The sequence below is a fragment of the Columba livia genome, chromosome 10 (assembly GCF_036013475.1).
Source record: "Columba livia isolate bColLiv1 breed racing homer chromosome 10, bColLiv1.pat.W.v2, whole genome shotgun sequence".
Classification (NCBI taxonomy): Eukaryota; Metazoa; Chordata; class Aves; order Columbiformes; family Columbidae; genus Columba; species Columba livia.
Genome location: NC_088611.1, coordinates 21,345,805 through 21,368,405, shown reverse-complemented (window position 1 = coordinate 21,368,405; position 22,601 = coordinate 21,345,805). Strand labels below are relative to the sequence as shown.

The 22,601-nt window shown below is 38.9% G+C and overlaps 1 protein-coding gene across 11 annotated transcripts in view; it reads right to left on the bottom strand.

The window, feature by feature from the left end:
* Positions 1 to 22,601, bottom strand: part of DNAH12 (dynein axonemal heavy chain 12) — a 60,832-nt gene that overhangs the window by 17,816 nt on the left and 20,415 nt on the right. For 8 of the 11 annotated variants that reach the window (XR_010475183.1, XM_013369604.3, XM_065075723.1 and 5 more), the window contains 31 exons: positions 22,055 to 22,249; positions 21,723 to 21,844; positions 21,314 to 21,596; positions 20,579 to 20,698; positions 19,913 to 20,069; positions 19,524 to 19,696; positions 19,063 to 19,215; positions 18,410 to 18,649; positions 17,788 to 18,033; positions 17,377 to 17,496; positions 16,575 to 16,684; positions 14,806 to 14,989; positions 13,570 to 13,710; positions 12,966 to 13,049; positions 12,694 to 12,882; positions 12,274 to 12,393; positions 11,829 to 12,017; positions 11,006 to 11,157; positions 10,548 to 10,686; positions 10,294 to 10,460; positions 8,128 to 8,383; positions 7,067 to 7,366; positions 5,857 to 6,035; positions 4,149 to 4,341; positions 3,897 to 4,058; positions 2,843 to 3,037; positions 2,354 to 2,487; positions 1,866 to 2,028; positions 1,355 to 1,435; positions 692 to 868; positions 310 to 441 (listed from right to left, as the gene is read on the bottom strand). Coding sequence is in view for 8 of the 11 variants with exons in the window: in XM_013369604.3 (XP_013225058.2) it covers positions 310 to 441; positions 692 to 868; positions 1,355 to 1,435; positions 1,866 to 2,028; positions 2,354 to 2,487; positions 2,843 to 3,037; positions 3,897 to 4,058; positions 4,149 to 4,341; positions 5,857 to 6,035; positions 7,067 to 7,366; positions 8,128 to 8,383; positions 10,294 to 10,460; positions 10,548 to 10,686; positions 11,006 to 11,157; positions 11,829 to 12,017; positions 12,274 to 12,393; positions 12,694 to 12,882; positions 12,966 to 13,049; positions 13,570 to 13,710; positions 14,806 to 14,989; positions 16,575 to 16,684; positions 17,377 to 17,496; positions 17,788 to 18,033; positions 18,410 to 18,649; positions 19,063 to 19,215; positions 19,524 to 19,696; positions 19,913 to 20,069; positions 20,579 to 20,698; positions 21,314 to 21,596; positions 21,723 to 21,844; positions 22,055 to 22,249 (5,256 nt within the window). In the remaining 3 variants the exon portion in view is untranslated. Of the gene's footprint in view, positions 1 to 309; positions 442 to 691; positions 869 to 1,354; positions 1,436 to 1,865; positions 2,029 to 2,353; positions 2,488 to 2,842; positions 3,038 to 3,896; positions 4,059 to 4,148; positions 4,342 to 5,856; positions 6,036 to 7,066; positions 7,367 to 8,127; positions 8,384 to 10,293; positions 10,461 to 10,547; positions 10,687 to 11,005; positions 11,158 to 11,828; positions 12,018 to 12,273; positions 12,394 to 12,693; positions 12,883 to 12,965; positions 13,050 to 13,569; positions 13,711 to 14,805; positions 14,990 to 16,574; positions 16,685 to 17,376; positions 17,497 to 17,787; positions 18,034 to 18,409; positions 18,650 to 19,062; positions 19,216 to 19,523; positions 19,697 to 19,912; positions 20,070 to 20,578; positions 20,699 to 21,313; positions 21,597 to 21,722; positions 21,845 to 22,054; positions 22,250 to 22,601 lie in introns of those variants that run through there. The other 3 variants (XR_010475184.1, XM_065075726.1, XR_010475185.1) reach the window with 3 other exon arrangements.

The window sequence follows — 22,601 nt, the reverse complement described above, 5'->3', positions numbered from 1 at the left end:
GTACACTCTATTCCCTCATCCAAATAATTGATGAATATATTGAATAATACAGGCCCCAGCACTGCCCCCTGAGGTGTCTCAGGGAGAGTTACATATTATCTACATACAAGTCAAGCAAATTAAGTGTGTTCTCTTAGCACATGACAAAATTTTGAAAATTTGGAATTCTGGAAGTTTTTAGTAAAATAATGGCTGGAGGAACTTGCTTACTTGAGTGGACCTTGTGTGATCTCAGCTATTGAACAAGCACTCTGCGTTGAGAAGAACATGAGTTACACTTGTATTTTAAACTATTGTCTGTGATTTTACCTTGGCGCCAATTTTTGTAGGATCTGCAACTTTTTCCGGTTTGATGTCTTTCATGACACACACAGCAGCCATGACGAGTTTGACACCAGATGGAGGATTCTTCATTGATTTGACAATTGATATATCAGAAGGCTAAAAAAAAATAAATATGGCAAACGTTATGCCTTTCTCACCACTAAGATAAATGAACTAACAGAAAAAATGGGAATTACAACACAATTACACATCAACATAATTATAGAGGACTTTTAGAAAGGACAGTGTTAGTAAGAATTGACAACACCAATGGATCCTCTGCAGGGAAATAAAAATGAAATAAATGCTAGTAACTGTAAACTAATGATTAATTGAAATTCTGATTTAAAAGTTTAGATCAGCTCACCTTCAAAGTGTCAAGAGCTTCAAGTGCAGCCTCCAGGGCTGGGATCGCCTCTGCCAGGTCACTCTCACATTCATTTTTCAATGCCTGAGCGGCTTCAGCTTTTTCTGTAGCAAATTCTTCATCTACTTTTACAGTTTTTCTTTTTTCTTCTACTTCTGCAGACTCTATTTCTATAGTCTAAAGAAACACATGAGTGAGCTTCCTACTGAGCAGTGAGTGATCAAATAAACGGAAACAACTAAGTATAGCGTTTATGGAATACTGTAAAATACGAAGAGAAAATGGAAGTATTGAAATATTTTCATGTATTTCCTTCAGCATGGAGTTTAGGCATGTATTATATATCCGGAGTCTGCATCCTACAGAAATAATATAATTTTCTTCCAGTTCTAAATAGTGACAAGTTCATAGTACTGCAAACCCCAGTAAACAAGAAGTGACCTCAAAAACCTGAACACAACTCCTATTTTCTGAAAGTCACATATCAGCAACATTTTACAGTCAGACTCTTTAGAACCCGTCTGCAACCAGCTGAGATACTGCAGTACATTGTATGACTGAGATTCCTCGCTCAAAGCTAATTAGTGTGAAGGTGAGATTATGGATCCCAAGTATACACATGCTTACACTAAACCCCACAAAGCTGTATCTGTATAACTCTACCTTCATTATGGTTGCGTTATCCAATTTGGCCTCTTCCAGCTTGGGCTGCAGCTCAACCAGTTCTTGTTTCATCTCGGCAACCTATACGTATGCAAACCATATGTATGTTCAGATGAGTCAAGTACAATTTCCAACAATTTCTGTATGATCTAGATCTTACCTAGTGACTATTGATAGAAGGAAATAATGCTCAGTTTCAAATCAAAACACTTCAGAGACTTATTTTTATGCCGTATGCACAATCTCTAATTTAAAAACTACATTCACTTATAGTGACCTGTTAGCTATTTAGGAAAGTGAAGATCTCTTCATATACCGCTCAGGCACTACGTGCTAAGAGCACAACTGCTGACTGTAGCAATAAAAAAGCCAAAAGACATTTCTTACAGTTTTATTGTTGAAGACTGAGCTAAATAAAACCTGAGGTGATGCTTTTGACCGACTTCTCTAGGAAAAGCCCTGCTTCTGTTAAACACTTTGTATTTTCAGTTCCACTTTTGTCCTAACTCACCTGTGATTCAGCAAAAGCCAGTTTATCTAGTCCATTCACATATTTCTTCTTGGCTTTCATTACAGCATCTCTTTTCTGAGTAAGAAGTTGCCGAAATGCAGCAATAAGCTCAAGATAAGAAGTAGGAGTAACATAATTATGGCGTCCCAGACTTTGCAAGAACCTATTACAAAAATGAGCACCTTTAAGTTCTGTTTGTTTGCTTTAGTTTAACTGGTGTTAGCAAAGTATTGTGACTTTGACAAATAACAGGAATAAACAATTTTGACAACTTTATGTAGTATTTTTATGCAGGCAGATAGTATATATTAACTTTTAAGACAGAAATTAGTAGTAACGAAGCTCAATCACCTACTATTTTGTTTTTTCTTCTAACAATTCCACTTGTAAGTTCTCTGTTGCTCATTTTACTACTTTCAACAGTATAATCTTTTCCCTCTTAATATTCCTATAAATTAACGAGTTGTTTTCAAAAGAACCAGACTGACCTCGCAGAGAGTGACAAAACTGAAGTATGAAAGTATTTACAGATGGGCACAACCTCCTGACGCTCACTGTCTGTGAGCTCGAGTGTCTCTAAGAACTTATGAGCCACACGTTCAAGGGCATCGTCAGGCCACGGCTGCGGGAGAGGGGAGGAGAGAAGCAGTTGTAGCATTCAGCTGTTAGCAGTCTCCTTACTTCAAAACCAATTTTTACCATTCGAAGCACCAGAATGACACACACTAGTCCCAGCTGGCTCGAGAACGAAGAGCTGGTATAAGGGTCAGACCAGGCAGCGAGGTCACGGCCACTCACACCAAATCGCACACCAAAGAGCTTCCAAAATGCTACAAGAAATGCCTATTCTGTTGTAAAATTTTGAAAAACCAGAAGCCCTCCTACACAGAAGAGCAAATCTAATGGGACATGAAAATATAGATTGTTAGAAAACTGAAGTAGTTTGCTGAGGAAACAACATAAGTATTTTCACATACCTGGAACCAATCAATAGTACAGCAGTTGATGAGCGAGGGAAACTGTCTCAGACGATTGCGGAAAGCATCTCCAATCGGGCTGAACGCTACGACAACATGGAGATTTTCTTTGCAGTTGTTCACAAAAAGCGTATACAAGGCCAAGGGACTGAGTTCTTCATTCCTGTTGCCAGCCTGAGCTGCTGCAGAAACGGCCTTAAGAATAACACATAGGGTAAAACCAAACAGACCAGGCAAATTACCACTCTCATTACGAAAAGGCCACTATCACAAAAGTCAATGTTTTTCTCATTATGTATGCTTTAAGTACCATATAAGTTCCCTAAACAACATTTGAAGACATCAACTTACTTTAGTTTTAATATCATACTGGAATACGCTGTATTTCGCTATTTGGAGAGGAAGATGTAAGTTTCAAACACAAATATATTCCATTCATTCATTTGCCAAAACCAATAATATCTCAAAACAAGAAGAAACCCCTATATTTTTGAAAGCAAAAACTACTTCATAAAAGTCTTATCATCCTCAATTAATTAACGATCCATGAAACACTGACTATACGCCTATAAAACTCTCATTATTCTTCCACAAAAGCATGTTTACATAATTGCACCATTAAAATAAATGACAAAAGTTAGTTGAGCGGCAATAAAGTGGAAATATTTTGATGAAGCAGATTCAAATGAATAAAAACCAACTTTGCTCCAGTTGGAATATTGTGGATAGCTCTCAAGTTCTGGTATACACCCATGAAATATGTCTGTACGAACTGTAAAATTGTAGAAGAGCCACATTATCTTAATCTTGTTATTCTATATTGCTATTAAATACCTGGCAAAGTTCTTTAAGTGCACAACGTAATGTGTTTGTGAACAGAATGCTGGGTCGAAATTAAAGCTAGTAGTAGCTATAAGGTGTTTACTAATAACTGGCTGATTTATCCAAGGTCTGATAACAAGTCACAGAATTAAGTGCAAATATCCAAGCCACACGTCGCACAGAACTGACAAAATAGCTGAAAAGGGATGTTAAAGAGAATTTCTAAACATACCTCTAAAACTTCTTGTTTTTCATCTGCTGCAAAAATATTGGGTATCTCCCCACTGTTGAGGACACTGTCAATATCTTCTAAAAAGCTTTCTTCTTTAATTTGTGTATCTGTGATTATAAATACAGTTTTCAAGCCTTTTACACCTGCGTTCTTCAGAACACTCTGAAAATGCAAGACAGTTAAAATGTTTGTACATTCCAAAACATCCTTCCCCTAAATGAAGTCAAAATGCAGACAGTTTTTAATACTCACTTTCAGATCTTCTCTCCACTCATTTGTACCATAGGTCTTAGAAATCTCTGGTTGAAAAACAGACATTTTTGACATGAATGCTGCGAGACGAGTCAAAGACTGCCGTCCGCTTCCTCCCAATCCAACCAGCAAAGCGTTGCCCCCCGCCTGCTTCAGGATGCGGCTTATACGAGACAAATGTTCCAACATATACCTATAGTTGAAATGTGCCGATTACCAGAGTGGCAGAAATACATATACATTTGTGCACCTAGAAATCCGTGAAACAAGTATAGAAGTAGTAGCTCAAAACCAATTTTTTTAAAGCAGGGTGGGGGGTGAGGAGGAAGAAGAAAGGGACTTGGTATGCACCACAAAATAAAAGAAAACTCACAACTTTTCCATGATGAAACTATCAGTATTTAGCTGGATTGGAAATGACTACAAATTACTAAAAGGAATCGGCAGTGGTGAGAGCAGGAGCACTGCATGGCTAAAGGTGTCAAACGACAGAAATTCTCTACTTGTAATCATAGTAGTATTATCAGTTTAAACCTTTTAAAGGAACAACTGGGAGGAAATGGGTTTTATCACCAAACCTCTCCCTCTGCCTTTGAGAGTGCTTTATAGCTTCTATGAGAAATGGAGATTGGAACACCTTCAGAAAGCACCATCTGCACGTTACCGGGAGTCCTATCTCATTATAACACAAGCACAGTTTATTTCAGAAAATGCAGGAAGGTCTACAGGAGATCAACTGCTTAAGCACAGGGCATGGAGTAGTTAAAGCGAGCTGAGCAGCAGTTAAAAGTGTCTCCAAGAAAGGTTAAAGCATTTCAAAACAGATAAATTATTGTTTGTTTTAGTTGGTTAGAAAAATAAAGGAGTCAAATCCAGTTGTTATCCACGAGGTTGGACTCTAAGGCTACAGTCAGACACGCGCTCTGGCTGCTGTTGGCTCAGGTAACTGGGACATCGCTCCTACACTGGGGAACTGGCCTCTGGGCAGGGGCTGCCAGCTGCTCCCAGTCCCAGCACAGTTACACACAGGTACTCACATAACCAGCTTGTCAAAATGACCTAGACTAAAATAAGCTGCTACTAAAAGAGTCTAAACTAACCCTAATCACCTTCACAAAGCACCTATGTGCCAAGTTACGCTGGCAAAAAGGAAGAGGCAACAGGGAGGAGGAAGGAGTTGCGACCTCCTGATCTGTCTCAGATGTAGCTCTGCCTGATGCCAAGTGACGGTGACACCAGCAGCCTGCGGAGTCTCAGGTGTCTCAGGAGGAGCCGCAGCGGCGGGCTGGACACGCGGCCTGAGGTGCAGCCTGGCTGTGCTGCACACAACAGCCACCCTGCGCTGCACCTCCCCGCGCACCTCACCGCCCGCCAGGCCCCGGCCTTGCGAAACCCAAGTCCAGCGGCTGCAGGCAGAACTGACACCCATCCTCGTGGTAACAGGCCTAGCAGAAGCAGAGCACCCGCCGGGTTTGGTGCAGAATATATTCAAAGCCCTTTAGGAGAAAATCTCATTATTTACTTTGGGATAGAAAAAGAAAAGGCGTAAGACAAAATCAGTTCACTTCTATCCAAAAAGGTGTAATACCACAAGTACTTTTGTAGATGCATAACGTGGGGAGACATACATAAAACACAGCCCACAAAACTGGATAAACCGAATTATCAACTACTGCTTCAAACTCTTAATAATACAAATCATATGCACCTGAAAACTACAAGGTTCATTCTTGTTTTGTGCATTTGATTATATTCCTCCAGACACTGCTCCACAACACGACCAAACTCCTCAATGCTCGGAACTTCAACATAAAGTCTTTCATCTCCCTCAAGTTCTGGAACCATGTAGTCACCAAAAACCAAACTCCTCATGTTTTCTTCCGTTACCTGTGGTAAATATTCCAATTATTATGAAGTCAAGTTTAATATTTAGTGAACGTATTCCTCATTTCAATTTTAGAAAATGAAGGAGAATTTAGACAAATGCTCAAGACTTAAGGACAAGCACTGAAATATTTTGACTCACAGACAACAAATCTCAAAATTCTTGATTTCCTGTATTAAACTTATTCTTTGTTCTTGGAACACAATTGGCTCAAATAGCCATTAACAGTCTCATAGTAGTGACCTTCAGATTACCTCAAATGGATACAGATGGATGCTTACCGATTTTCATTATATTAGGAAATGGACAACTTAGACCACAAAGTTACTTCTTCTCTAAGTCAATGAAATGACAGCGGAAGAAAAAAAGAAAAACAGATAAAAGGAAGACAAGGCATAGAATATAACATGATGATACAACATTTTCAATACTAACATTTCATAACAATTTCAGAATGCTGTTTACCACACAGTAACTCAGTCATGGGGTAAATTTCAAAAGGGAATGTCTCTGTTACCCCACAGATCCAGCACGTGTTGCCACATCTCCAAGACAAGACAAGACGGAATTTCTTTGAGAAGTCGCTCTGCTTGCCTACTGGTTAAGCAGATGCTTTATGTCTATGTGCAGACTTCTAGGAGCTTAGTGAACCATACACTCGGTAAATTAAATATCATGTTAAAATACTGAGGCTTTTTTTGGTAAATCTGACAAAACGTTGCACTATATTTTTTAACTGAATAACACAGGGTTTTGTTTCACTTTCAGATACACAAAATTCTTTTATGGAAAAGCAGTAAGTTTACACACATTTTAAATGAAATGTTTTTGGAAAATGATGTCTACATACAACAGTTAAACCCTTCCAAACTTTTTTCTCTTTTTTTCTCTTCTTCCTCAAATAAGTTATTTTGCCAAATTCAACTCAAATTTTCAGGCACATTTGATCCCAAACTTCACCTGTGGTTGAGAAACTTTCTAGTCTTAAATTTATAATGAAAGCAATTAATTTGTAACAAAATGTTCTACTCACAGGTATGTTTCCTTGCGTCAGGTGTTCAAAAACGGAATCAAACTCTTCTTTGAAATATTCTTTCACAATACCTTTCATCAGCTTGAATAACCAGGCTCTGTCATTGTCTTCCACTAGACAGTCATAGAAGACACGAAATACCTCATGCACAAACAGCCGAATCATCACGCGTTTGCTCTCAACGGACTCTTTCTTAATGAGCAAGCAGCCACAGATCACGCGTGCGAAGTCACGCAGGTTGAATGTGTAGTGAGATTTGGCTGGTGTGGGCAAAAGATTTTTGATGGCTTCCTTGTACACCTTAAGAGAACAACAACAAAAAAAGAACAAAATCCACAAAACAGTAACATCACCTATATTATTATAATAAATCTTAAATGTCTTCTAAAATTTTATTTCTCCAAGAAAAATATTTTACACTTAATAAATCTTAATAATGTCTGAAGATCTCAAAGTCCTCTGAATATATCACGTGCGTTTCATGCAGTTTTGGAAGATACGTGTACTACCAACCTAAATTAGCAGATGGGAAAAGCAATTGTGACAAGCATAAAGAAGCCTGCTATAGAGCCAGGAGTAGCCCCCAGATCTCTTGACCTCCTACCCCCTTGCACTGCTCCCTTCGTTGGCTCCCTTGGTCTGTTGGGATGTGTCCACAAGTAGGAGGAAAACTGGGAGAGGAAGGAAGAAATTGGAAAGGGGGATTTCTTCACTCTTAGTCTCTCTGAGACGGAATTTTGGAAGGGTTGCAATTGCTATTTTCATTTTGTCTTTGTGTGTGACAGCCTGTCTGGCCCCAAAGAGATTCCAGTCTCCATGACATCATGCGAACAGGTACCACAGATCCCACATTAATGCAAATTCAAAGACAATTTTCCTAGAATAAGAAGGTTGCTGCAACAATAAAACTAAGACAATTTTGTCAAAGCAGATGAGGTTGTCAAAAATAATAAAGAACAAAATATCTAAAATCTCTGCTTCACCAATTAATTTATTATAGAGCCGGTGGAACTTTACTGAAGAAATTAAAGGAAACTCCCGTTAAGGTATTTGCCTCTTACCTCTAACGTAGCAGTGACAATTTGATTTCCAATTGTCATGTACTCAGAAGAAAATTCATTAGTCCTTAGGTAGAAAGCTACTATGGTAGAGAAGATGCGGAGCATTGTCTCATCGCTAAAGGAATTAATAGTGCAAATGTTGAAGTGTCGCAAAAATCGAGAAGAAACAGGATTCCTCCCACCGCCTGGAGGCCCCATAGCAGCAAGCAGCTGTATATCGATAAGTTTAAGTTTAGATGTGTCCTTTAAATCATACCTTTAAAATAAATCACAATGTGACATTTAGACAGTTACAGATATAACACATTTGTTACAGCTTACATGCATTGATATTACAAATTATGCGCCGCATGCATAACATATGTACTTCAAATATAAATATAGTATGTAATATATAATATTATTTATATTGCTTTTATATTTTTAAAAAACAAAACCCAATCAAAAACCCAAGACAACTAGTCTTATAACTATGCACCAATTAATCTCAACATGTGTGCTGGCATTAATGAAAGATTATTTCTTTAAGTTTGGTTACATAAAAACCTGATGCAAAATTTTGAAATGAGTAGAACTGTAAAGGGGCAAGATACATTATCTCTATTCAAGAACAAGAGATATTTGAGAAATGCCTGAAATCACATAATAATTCAGGCTGGAAGGAACCCCAGACCACCTGTTCCAATCTTCCAATCTAAGCAGAGCCAAAACCCTCAAAAGCTAGGAAGACCTCAAGCTTATTTTCTTCAGGCCTGTTACCAGAGCTGATTGCAGTGTTATTTACAAAAATCTTTTGAAATACTGTTAAAAAAAGAAAAAAATGCGATGACTAATTGTGAGAGTGGGTCCGAAGACGGAGCAGCATTTGCCTGAACATCACCATCAAGAACTTAGAGAACTGAGGCCCTGACAGCAAGAACGCATGGACAGTGACTTGGAGAGAGGCCTGAGGAGAAGCATTGTGTTGCACTGTTTCTCTGGTTCGGGGGGGGCTGCTACTAACAATGGCTGCTGTGTGGACTTTGCCTGCTGCTTCAGCCAAACCAGCCCCCGCCTCCTGAGAGCTGTTGTTATGAGGGTCTCTTCGACCCAGGGACAAGAGCTGCTGTGCAGAAGATGTGTTCTCACCTGCAGCCTCAGTCACACGTGTCCCTCACCTGCTCCCTCAAACAATGGTCAACAAAAAGCAGCATGCCCAGAAGCTCGCCAAGGGTCCTGAGGTCACCCAACGGACCAGAAAAAGACCCCTGAATGCTGGACACATAAGCGTTGGCAAAAGAAAGCGTGAATCTTTTGAGCCTGCACAGTACGAGCTTGGGTTGCGAAATCAAGGCGGAGACTGGCCTGAAACAATGGGAGCAAAGGGGGGTGAAGAAGCATAAAAAATGTCTCCAGAATGAACACCGTTGAAGATTTTGCCACCAGAGGATCCCGAACCAGAGACCAGAGGGAGCTTCTGGAACTGGACTGGTGATAAACACAACCTCATTTGTCATCTTTACTCTTACTTTTTCCTGTTTCTCTTCCCTTTGCTTTTTCTTATTCTCTCTATCGTGTGTTGCTTTACGGGCAAATTAATAAAGTAACACTGCTTGATTGCACTATAACCCCCTGGCATTTTGGTCGCCTTAATTTTGCGCTCTGAGATCAACGTAAAAGAACCATCACGAGTCCATCATCGAATGGACCATGACACTAATAGAACCTTGGACGACACTGAAAACCAATGCGAAGAATAAAATAAGTTTCATACAATTGCATGAATGTATGTAATTAACCTGCCAATTCACTCTGAGGAGGAAGAGAAAGGAAAGGAACAAACAACTGCACTGGAAAAATAAAAACAATGAAAAAAAATAGGCATTAAAAACCCAGGTGTACAAGAATGATTAATGTACACAAATAATGCTGAAGTTCAGCAATAAAACCTTCCAAACAACCCAAATCTGAAGACCAGTTTCCTAAATTGAAAAGTCATTTAAATAGCAACACAGAAGTTGCTTCAACTTTAAATACTAACTTTTCATATAAACCAAAGCTATCTTAACTTTCAGAAAGCAGGTTTTTAAAGTTTTGAAAATAAGATTCACGTGAATAAATATTTTAACAGCAAATGTAAGCAACAACAACAACAACAACAAATTTAATTGCATTTCAAATAATTACCAAAATCCAAGGTCGAAGAACTGTCGTAACAGCTCTATGGGAGGCTGTGCCCCGTACTTCTCCAGGGCGGGCATGTTCATGTCATCGACAAAGATAATGCACTTTTTTCCCACTGGAGGGCCAAAGACTCCTCTGCGCCTCTTGTCCAGCCTGGCCATGATAATGTTCTGTAATGCAGACAGGAATATTCAAAACATAGACTAAAGAGTTATTTATGTTCATTTTTCGAAACATAAACTCTCTGTTCTGCTAACCTGGGTCTGATTGGCACTGGTTCGAGCTGAAAAATTAATGAAGAAGGGGAAGTAGCGCTCCTTTTCCAAGTTGTTCATTAACTTGTCCTTGACATACGCAGACTTCCCCGTCCCTGTTGGTCCCACGAGAAGCAGCGGCCTTCACAAAGAAAGAAATCAAGCATTAACACACTGCGGAAATCTAACAAACTCCTTGCAATTACTAACTTGCCCTGATTGTTCTACCTCTAAAAAAATACTAACTAAAATGTTTTAATGTGTTTTAAAACTGCATTACAACAAGGCTTCTTTAAAAAAAAAGTAGATATTAAGGCGACAAGTCATACTGCGTGAAGTAAATGCCTATTTTTAACAGGCCAAATTAACTTTGATGGCTTGATAAAAAACAACGAAGTCAATGGAAAGAGATATTTCTACCTATAACCAATATTTCTGAAATTTGCACTGAAGTAACTTACTTTCCATGTGTAATGAACAGGTCTAGCAAATAGGTATATCGGACTGTATCCATAGTTGGGACTATAATATCTTGAATCTTCACACTTTTATCACTGTAATTAATATTTTTAATAAATTTATTCCAATGAACCCAACATCCTTTGCCTTTCAGCTAGGAAGAAATACAGACGTAAAACAGAATGGTGTTATTTCTATACATATATGGAGAGTCTTGTCCACTATTCCACTTTTGAAAAACGAAAACAGTGAATTTCAATGAATCAATCTTAAATGTTTCAGAAGTTCATATATTCAGTTTGCTTTATTTCACAAGTGTTAAAGTACATACCTAAGTTTAGACTCCTTTTCCTAAAGATTTTGTTCAGCCAAAACAAAAACATACAACGAACCAACAGAGAACATATGCAAAAATTCAGAAGTGTAATTACGATCTAACATTTCTAATGGATACTATAAACAAAATTGTGACACAAGCAAACTGCCTACAGGCTCAATACTCTGTTTTCCTTCTAGACAGTCCAAGCCTTTTCCTCTATGCGAAACCATGACTGGGTCTGTCAGCTTAGCTTTAGCTACAGGATAACTATAATGTGGCAACATCAGAAATAAAACTGATGTGGACATCTTGGTAGTTTCAAAACAAATGTGGTCAGCACATCGGTATTCGAAAAAGAACAATCAATGAAAAAAGCACTGTGGGATTTAATCCAGCACTCTCCCACATCCAGCAACCTTTGTGAAGTTAAAATATCCATCTAGTTGTATTTTTCCTTCCATTCCTGTAAGAATCGGTTTGGGGAGCGCAGAAGCGACGGGTCATACCTCATACATGTAGTCGTAGACCAAGCCCTTCTCTTCGAAGGGACACTCCCATTTGCCCACACTCGCTGGTACAGGATTCGTTTTAGATTTTCCAGCCAAAGTTTCTCTCAAGAAATTATCAAAAATTATCCTGCTGTCACCATCACAAGTTCCACCAACAGACCAGATTGTGGCAAAAGCAAAGCAAGCCTGCGAGGGCAAAAAGATAACAACTGTCTGAAGAGTTAGCATCTTATACGAACCTTGTAGAGTCTGATTAACAAACAATTCTGAAAAATACTGTTAAGAAGATAGATGTTAAAAGTTAACCTTGAATAGCTCTGGCCTAAAGAGATTTAGAAATTTGGTTAAAGACAGAGCAAGCAATAAACCTTGTTCAAGGATACAGATACATGACAACAAGGCCACTGACTAAAGCCTTACGTCACATGCTAGAAACACCAACCATAATCCATGTGGAGATGTTTCTGTTGGTGGGATCTCCTTGCACAGTCGGACAAAGGATCATTTCAAAAAGCCGTGTAAGAGCTACTACAACATTGGTATTGCTTGTAGGTACCAGTTCCTAAGAGATACAAAAGGATGGTTATTACATTTTACATGTGCAGGTAGCTTATATTTAGGAGTTAAAATACTAAAATAATTAGATAATTAGCTAATTCTGAACAAGTATTTGAAGGTGAGGTTTACACTGACTTTTATGCAAAAGATCAGTTACCCTTCTCAAAACAACAGGAAGCAGCTGCATATTCATTCTAATTGTACTTGTCAGAAGAGAACAGCCCCTCCGTACCAAGGGTAATGGTCACCAAATGGCCACCAAGTGGCCACCTAACTGCTGCCGGAAAAAAACAGCAAAACATACCTTGCACTGTTTCTGCCGGAGTGATAATGCTGGTGGTATTAACCAATCAAAGAGTCCCTGCAGAAGATCTTGATGTTCCTTTAAGTTAAGAGGTTCAGGCAGTTTATTCAACCAAGAGGTAACAAGTGGACTCCAGCCCAGCTGAGAAGGCTCCAAAAAAATCATGCCACACCGACTGACTGTAGCAGGCTAAGGAAAAATGGTAAACTCACTTCATTATAAATTTAATATATTGGGCTTGGGTTTATATTTTCATTAAATACAAGACTTACTGATGCCTGGGACAGATCCATTGTTTCAAAAATAAGACTCATCTGAGGAGACATTTGGATGATTTCCCCACTCATCAAACAAAGCTTTAATAATAAAAAAAAAAAAAATCACAAGCAAGATTAGAAAAAATATATCTATAGTTGTAAATTAGAACAGTTCTATATGGAATCAGCAAAACATGTATAACCAAAGGCAAGGTTAACCACATAAAATGTGCTTTAATCACTTGAAGCAATGATTATTTTTTTCAAGCTTTAGCTGAATTCTTCACTTAAACCACAGCCCTCCCCATTATCCTACCTGTAGCTTCATACCCGGGAACCACCAACCTCGTGTACAACAGGACAAAGACAACAAGCAGCAAGGAGAAAGAACTGCTGCTGCTGTTAGACTGAACATTGCAGCTGGAGACCCACCCATGCTGCTTATTAAAGTACAAGTCCAGGTTGAGTACTTTGATACACTATCATCCAGAACTTAAAATGTCATCTCTAATTTTTATATTTTATATGCACTGGTTTGCATTTGTTGTTTTTTATGGAGAAGAATATTTTCAGGATTTCAAACGACTTTATTTAGGCATTTATTTCCACTGACTGATACCTTTTTGTTGTCATCCAGAACCGTGTTCATGCTTTCTATCCACAGGGTATCAATGGGACCATCAAAGATAACCCACTTGCGTTCCGGAGTCTCAGCTAGGGCAAATTCTCTGAAAGTATTGGCAACTACACCGTCTGTCCACTAGAGCGGGAGAAGGCAGGGATGAGAAGTAAGACACTAAATACAGTTCAACTCAAACTGCGAGTAACAGGAAAACGTTTCACCTCCTTCTCATTATTCCTTTCTTTTAGTTATTCTTTTCTTCTTCTGCAGAGAGAACATAACTTTGCGATTTCACTGAGGGTCATGCAACATCAGCACGTTTTAAAATAGTGTTTTTTTCACTCGAAAAAATATTGTAAGAGCAGCAATTCAATTTACAGAAACGTCTGCTCTGTCTTGCATCTGTTTCTCTGTGACCAGCGTCACATTAGGTTTCACTGCTTCACATTCACTTCATGGTGTTTCTCCTCCACAACTACATTTCGCGTTTGGGGACCCGTGAGATCATAAGTTTTTCTCTATAGCTCTTGCATTACTGTGACCACGTTGGTTAGGAATAGCCAGAGAAACAAATGCCGTTAAGTTTGGTATGATTTCCTAACATAAATGCAGCTATATTTGCACAATAATGATCAGAATAGTATTGCTTTACTTGCATATTTAAACCTATGTAACTGTATACACATTTGGTACTGCATATTTATATACTAATTTAAAACAAGCCACAAAAGCATTAGTTAAAATAAAAAGTACAATTGTGTTCGTATACGTGTTTAAAATAATAAAATAATGAATTCAATGGTATACTATCCAGAGTAATGGAGCTCTGACATACACGGGAAAAGGGGGAAAACAAAAAGAAAAAACACAAAGAAAGCACCAGAAATACTCCAAGGTAGAAAAAAACCAGCCAAGGTCATTAGCTCCTAGTCTTGAACCCACACTGGTGTGTTTGCCTCCTTTTTCTTAAAACCAAACCGGTAATTTAATTTCTAACACAGCCCTCTAAACACCGTCTGGACCCCAGGGAACAGAAGAAACGCCGTCTGGAATTGGGACTCAGGAACCAGAAGCAGGAGCCTTAGAACTGCCTTTCCTGCCCCTGGGAATTACGCTGGAGTCAGAACAGACTTACGCAGCTGCACTTGCACAAACCCCGTGAAAGCCACAGCAGGTGAGAGAGGAAGAAACAGATAAAGATGGGCAACTATGCTATTTTTAAACATACATTACCTCATGGGATACCAAATCAAACTGCCCAAAAAGTTGACCCATAGTGATCGACTTCGGATTCACGGTTCTAAAAACAACTTTTTCTTCTTCGCCATAACCACGTTCTTTCATAAGAGACAGTGTGTCTGCCAACACCCGTAGAATGGTGGTCTTCCCAGAAAAAGATTCCCCTACCAGCATAAACCTGTTAGATGGACCAAAAAAAACCAAGCTATTAGTAAGTTTTTCTTGCAATTTAGACTTTTGCAGACCACATGAAGGCCAGCAGCATCATTCATATGCTTAAAACTAATTGTCACCTAATTTTCAAAAAGAGGAGCAAGTAAATCTGGTTTGTATATACAAAACGTCATTGAGGCAAGATCGGTTTATTTCCACGTGCAAACCCAACCGCACAGCTACTGTGTGCAAGGTGCCCTCTAAACCACGGGTTTACCACCACCCTAGTTCATCTATTTGCTGAGCTGAGGATTACTTCCTAGTTTCCTTTCAGTCTAGACAGAATTTGTAACAAAGTTCTGAAGACGACAAACAGTACAAACATAGACTAGACACACATACAAAATCAAACTATCTTTACCCATATTTCAAAATAACTTTTTTGGTCACCCAGCAGAGGGATGTGACTATAACAACCTCACGCTGAAAAGACTAATTCATGAGCTGGATATCAACAATCACCTGGCTAATGTCACATTGTATATATTTTCTCCACACAGTTGCTATTCAGTAATAAAAGCTGGGAATTAAATAGCAGAGATCTGAGAGAACAGAGTGCACTATCAGCAAGTTTGCTGAGGACACCAAGCTGGGAGGAGTGGTGACACTGGAAGCTGTGCTGCCATCAGAGACCTGGACAGGCTGGAGAGTTGGGTGGGGAAAAATTTAATGAAATATAACAAGGGAAAGTGTAGAGTCTTGCATCTGGGCAGGAACAACCCCAGGTTCAGTGTAAGTTGGAGAATGACCTATTAGAGAGCAGTGTAGGGGAAAGGGACCTGGGGGTCCTGGGGACAGCAGGGTGACCATGAGCCAGCACTGGGCCCTTGTGGCCAGGAAGGCCAATGGTACCTGGGGTGGGTTAGAAGGGGGTGGTCAGTAGGTCAGAGAGGTTCTCCTGCCCCTCTGCTCTGCCCTGGGGAGACCACACCTGGAATATTGTGTCCAGTTGTGGCCCCTCAGTTCCAGCAGGACAGGGAACTGCTGGAGAGAGTCCAGCGCAGCCACCAAGATGCTGGAGGGAGTGGAGCATCTCCTGTGTGAGAAACTTCTTCTCAGTGAGGGTGGCAGAGCCTGGCCCAGGCTGCCCAGGGGGGTTGTGGAGTCTCTTTCTCTGCAGACATTCCAACCCGCCTGGACACCTTCCTGTGTAACCTCATCCGGGTGTTCCTGCTCCATGGGGGGATTGCACTGGATGAGCTTTCCAGGTCCCTTCCAATCCCTGACGTTCTGTGATTCTGTGATATTTTAATATAGACAAACATTTACAGTCCTAAGTCTTCACCACCCTGGTACCTGCACCTAAGCCATCACACAGTTGAGGCTACTTCCGATATCAAGAGTAGTTTAATTCCCCAGACATCCTGAAGAATTCATTCAGACGTTCTCAAGAGTTTTGGTTCATGAAAAGATAGTATTGGTAATTAACTGCTCCAATACAAACAGAAACATTTTGCCACCCTTAAGACCTTTTACACTTGATATAACCACTATGGTATAAGTCAAAATGACAACAAATACAGCTTGTGAAACACCAATGAGGATCTTACCCATGTCTAACAATCATCATTTCATACGTCTGTATCATTTTCTCTAAAAAAACTTGTACAGGTTGGACATTATGTCGAATGCAACATTCGTTGGCACACTCCAGAAAATCCTGAAATCAAAACAGAGCACAATCTGATCTTGCTACGATTTAAATTACTGTCCTGGATGACAGTAGAATAGTTTATGCTCATCAATTAGGGTTTCAAATTAATTAATTTAATAACTGAAATACTATTAATCAGAATATAGCAGCATCCCTTGCTGGGGGGAGGGAGAAACCACTCCTTTATCTTAAGGAGAAGACATCCATCAGGAAACCAACATTGTGCTTTGGAACAATACACTTTCAACAAGGCTCTAGTATTTACTGGAAAATTTTTAGAAGTTAATCCATGTTGCCTTTTCCAACACCCTCATCTCCGCCCCAGCCCTCTTCTTACAGAGCTGTGCTTTAATTGTGGCTATGAGCAAAAGAAAATACAAACACAAAGCTTAATCTCATTCATGTCCAAAAATCAGGAAAGTAATCAGGCAAACACGCTAAAATTTGGTAAATCTGCAGATTAATTTCGAACCTCCAGGATGCCTTACACAACCCTTCTGGATATAAGGAAACTCAAATGTGGGTTGTACTCAGAACACATAAAAGATTTTTCTTTGGTACTTGTTTTCATTGCAATCATTCAGTATTTTTCCTTATCTTGCAATAACTCTCAAATTACTGTATTCATGACACTCGGTTACAAACAGAACACCACAAACAAGCCACAATGAGAAGGCCGAGGAAAAGTTCTTACTTACACTGTAGTCTGCCTCAGGGAGCGTGACTCCAGGAAATAAATCACTAGTTATACCCATGAACAGAGGGATATCGTGTGCCAAGAATTTGGGCTCGTTCACATCCTTAATTGATCTAAGAAGCTAGAGGAAACAAATATACATTTAATTGTTCTTACTAAAAACACAGAATAAACTGTTCATCAATTAAAATAACCTAACATGTAATAAGGATTAATTAATTCAACAGTGCCTTCGATAAGCAGTTAAGCACAACCGTGCAATCATCAGCATAGCGCTGGAAAGCGCAGCGTGTATTTTATTATCGTCATTTCCCAAACAGGGAAACTAGGAAGTGCTGATCAGCAATGTGACAGGACGCAGTAGACCTGCCTGCAGAACCCAGAACTACATGTTACTGCCTCAGAAACTCACCAGGATATCCTCATCTTCCGTGGGAAACTTCAGTTTGAGATTCCCAGCAGCCACCAGCACAGCTTTAACTGCTCGCATACCGTAGTCATAGTGATACTGAGAGGAAAGCTGTTCTGAACACAGCCTGTAGGTCATGACTATCTTCACTGACAGTGACTTAGCGTTCAAAAATCCATAGGAATAGAGTGAAATTTCTGCTATCAGAGCATAGTTGGGGACCATCATTGCTACTGTTCGGAAAAGAACCTGAAATACATACCCAAAGAAATACCTTTAAATAATTAACTGAGGAATGGAAAGTAATTCAGAACTTTGGCAGGTGATGGATTAGTATTCATCCATCACAGCATTTCTTACTGGAAATAGTAAAAGCATTTTAAATGAAGTACTGCTTAATGTGATTAGTAAGCTGTGGATCATTTAAAACAGTTACACTGGAAAGCAGTGGCCTACAGAACATTTAAAAATAAAAAAGAGAGGCTTAGTATGTGTAAATCACATAACAAGTACATGTTTACATTCCGGATGGTACAGTCTGAATTAATAACACCAATACATGTGTCCCTTGATCTTTTTTTTTTAAACTCATTCTTAAACAGAGGAATGTGTTTTATTATTTTACCTTCAGATTATCTGGAAGTTCAGAACGTCCTGCGTAACCTGGATTCATAGTAATAGCTACAAAACAATTGGGGTTAAGCTTCAGTTCAGTTCCTTCAAAAACAAAGGTTTCCAGCTTTAACTGTATGGCTCTCTGGATGCAGAGGATCTGCTGGGCCACAACAGACAGTACTTCCAGTTCAATGCGATTGAATTCATCAAAGCACGCCCATGCACCTGAGGAAGCCAAACCCTTGAAAAACTGCAAAAGAAAGACAGCAATAGTATCAACTAGCAGAATCTTCGGAGATTCAAAAGAAATTAAGAGTATCATGGTGGAAGTTTAATTTCATGAAAGATCCAATGATGATAATAACATCTAAGCCTGTTTAGAGCAAAAATCAGTGACGTACTGAAGAACAAAGCCTTTGGTTCTAGAGAAAGCTAAATCAGAAGATCCTGATTCTGTGAACTCATTTCTTTACATGTTTTAATTAGTGACTTAATAGCATTTTGTAAAGCACAGAAAATTCAACATATAGACACCAGTATAAAGTGTTCAAGAGTAGCAGATCACAGGTGACACACTGAAATAAGCGTCTCTGCAAATTAAGCATCCTACAATTTTCATCCTAAAAATTAAAATACAAAGCCTGACACTGGTTTTCTATTTACCTTTCCCATTGCCAGGTAATCAAGACCGTCAGAGCAGTTGAAGACAACACACTGAACAGCAAGAGCTTTAGCCAAATCTTTGGTGGTCTCTGTTTTACCTGTTCCTGCTGGACCCTCTGGGGCACCACCAAGGTTTAAATAAAAGGCTCCAATCTAAAAATCAGAAATAGTTATGGAAATTGTTAGTATTTCATCCATATGAAATTATTTGGAATTAAAATACTAAATTAAATTGCACGACAGAACCATCCACTAATGTTTCAGTCGTGTTGGTGGGCTGTCCAGATTTGTTGTCATAAGTCAGTTTCATGTTCAATATTCTATAAAATTACAGTCTTTGAAAACCACACTTTAACAGAAATACCAGAGACTGACAGCAACTGCAAGCCCTAAAGGTATGGCTGTAAGAAATACTCTACTACAGTAAATACAGTATTTAGTAGCCCTGGTTGAGCTCATACCAAGGTGCGGTAACACCGGTCTGTAAGAGGAGTGATGACAAGACGTGGCGAGTTCCCGAGGTATTCGTAGGCATATTTCACATTGCAATTAATGATGCAGACACGAACGTTATCAAATTGCCAATAATACCGTAGTTGTGCAAGCCACTGAAAGTCTGTTTCTCTCTGCACGCCTGATAAACACAGAATTGAAAGCAAGTATAAGAGATGGTTTAGATAAGTGGATTTTCTATTAGGTTTAAATTTAAAACACCTTTGAAATCATTGATGTCAATGTTCACATCTAAATACCCACATACCTATCTTAATGGAACAAAATCAGATTGGTTAACTATTTTTAATTAGCTATGTATTAAGACATGAAGAAAAATGTTTTAAAAGATAATTACCACTTTCAATCATTTCCATGAGGACATCTCTAGCATGAACATCAATAGTAACTAAGGCACCCAGAGTAGTCCTTGTTTGCTTAGACAGTTTTCCTCTCACCAGCTCTACGATCTCATTAAGCTGGAGCTGAAGTTTGTCATAATAATCCTGCAAACCCTAGGATCAAAAGGGTAATTATGAAACTGATTATATGACAGCCTAAAGTGTTCCAGACTTTGTGTTGACTAAATATCTTAATAGAGATTGCTTATTAAGCCATTCTCTTACATAGTCATGTTTTTGCATCAGCTTGTCTCATTCACAGAACCACAGAATCCCAGAATCCCAGAATGTCAGGGACTGGGAGGCACCTCAAAAGCTCATCCAGTCCAATCCCCCCCGGAGCAGGAGCACCCAGATGAGTGGGTTTTTTTAAACGCAATTCACAGTTATGCATTTACGTTGCAAAGCTACATTTTAATCTATGCTTCCTCTAAACAAGAACACTGAAGTACCTGAATCAAAGGTAGAAATCACCGTACATAGATTCATGTATATCAAACTCAAATGCTGATCCTTATTCAGATTTTATTTTGATTGTAGAAAAAATTGATTAAGCAAAATACATTAGCTGAAATGAAAACTGAATCAAGAGGTTTTGGAAAAGATTATGCATTACATAGTACCTCTGGTCCATTGCGAAGAACTTCATGCACCTCACTTGTCCAGAACATTTGAGACACACACAGAACTACTTGTCCAGGCCACTCCACAACCCATTTTTTTCTCTCAGTCTCTAGATATGCCTGAAAGAGTTAAATACAGAATATAAATACAGTGCCAGTGCATATGTATCATAGTATAATACAGAAGCATATGATGTGATCCTATTCATATTCTTCACTAAAAAATACTATTTTCAAAGTCCAAACTAACTTCTAAATGCTCTTTTCCCCTCAGATTTGTGATCTGCTATCGAATTATTGCAAAGATTATTGAAATTATCTTTCCATTTTATGTAAATGTTCACAACTTGCTAACTTCATACAAATAAACATTATCTGGATAATGATTTCCTTTCAGGAAGAATCAACCATATTACAAGCATTGTATTTCTAATTTGTAATTAAATTTTAAAAACTGAATAATTTATTTATATCAGGTGTTATATTCTATAAACACAGTATTGCTGCCAAGCTTTTAAAATAATTTATATCCAGTGTTACAGTAAAATGACTTGATTCTTATTCAAACTAAGAACTCTTACTATCTCACTAGCCTATAAATACAAATCATGTTAACTTGGTCTTTGCCCTATAACTTCATTAACTATTGTGTACAGGAAGAATTTTAGGAAGCCAACAGCCTTAAAATAAAGATCTATTTGTGCCACAGTTATTAAATTGTTACAAATCCCATACCATTCTTGATCTAGCAATAACATCGCGTATACTCTTCAGCATAATATCTTCTACTTGAATTAACCACTTCTCCACTGCACCTCGAGCTTCAGAAGTAGAAATGGTTGAAATCAGCTCCACACACTCGCCTTCGGAACTATACATTGCTTCAATATCGAGATTGGGAAGGAACCGTAGCTTTGCAATGCCTTCAAAGCACTTCTTCAAGTGAGGCTGAACTCTGAGAGGATCCTTAGTCTCTGACAGGATTTCCAACATTTCGTCATTAGACAAGAAAAAGAACCTAAAAAGAATTAGAAAAAAATAAAAAAGCCAACTGTATGACCATGCTACTTTAACGGCTGACCTTATTCACAACAAAAAACCCACTCAGAATCTTTGGTTTTTAAATAGCCAAAGCTGCTCATACCGGGTAAAGAAGAGACGTTTTTTCTCCAGATAAGCATTGAGCCCTTTCATGATTTTGTCAAGAAGTTCATTACAGTTCTGAAGCTTCTCCAACAACCCTGTAAAGGCAGTTGCAACAAGAACCTGCAACAACAAACACATGCAACCTGTAAGTTCTTAATAAAATACTTCAACAAACAGAAGTTATCCAAATAATGTACAACAAGGCTTTGTTCCTAGAAAGCCAAAGCAACTGATGTAGTAGCTCATTGTATATATTCTGAAAACAAAAGCATTGACACACAGAAAAAAAGAGAAGCTGCTGTTCACTTTAGTTCTGTATATTTTCCTTACTTTTGTGTCTTTGGCACAATACTTCATGATTTCCCTCCAGAATCTGTCCACAGTCTGAAAGAGACGCCCCTCTTCTTGCATCTGTTGCATAATATCCTCCGAAGAAAAAATGGGTTCCAAGTAAAGCCACTGTGCTTGCACTTTCAGCCATTCATCAATAATGTCCTGAATTTGAAGTAAGCATCTTTCCCATTCCTTAATAAATAAAGAATGGTACCTTAATATTTCCAAACATACAACGTTAGAGAGAATAAATACAGGAAAGGTAAACACTGCAGTACTGTGCTTCCCAAGGAGAAAAGAAAAGTGATCTTTTGACAACTTAATGGTCAAGAAATACCCAGGAGGCTCCAGTGACACGTTGTCCTCCACCTCCCCACAGCAAGGAGCTCTTGGTTTGCAGCTGAATTACAGCAAGGACACAGGAACACCAGAAAGGTCACACTAGATCACGGGAGAGATCCAGCCAGCCCAGTATCCCGTCCCCAAAGCCAACGACAGCAGATACCTCTGGAAGAGGCTGGAGGAGCTGCCTGTAAAGGGTAAA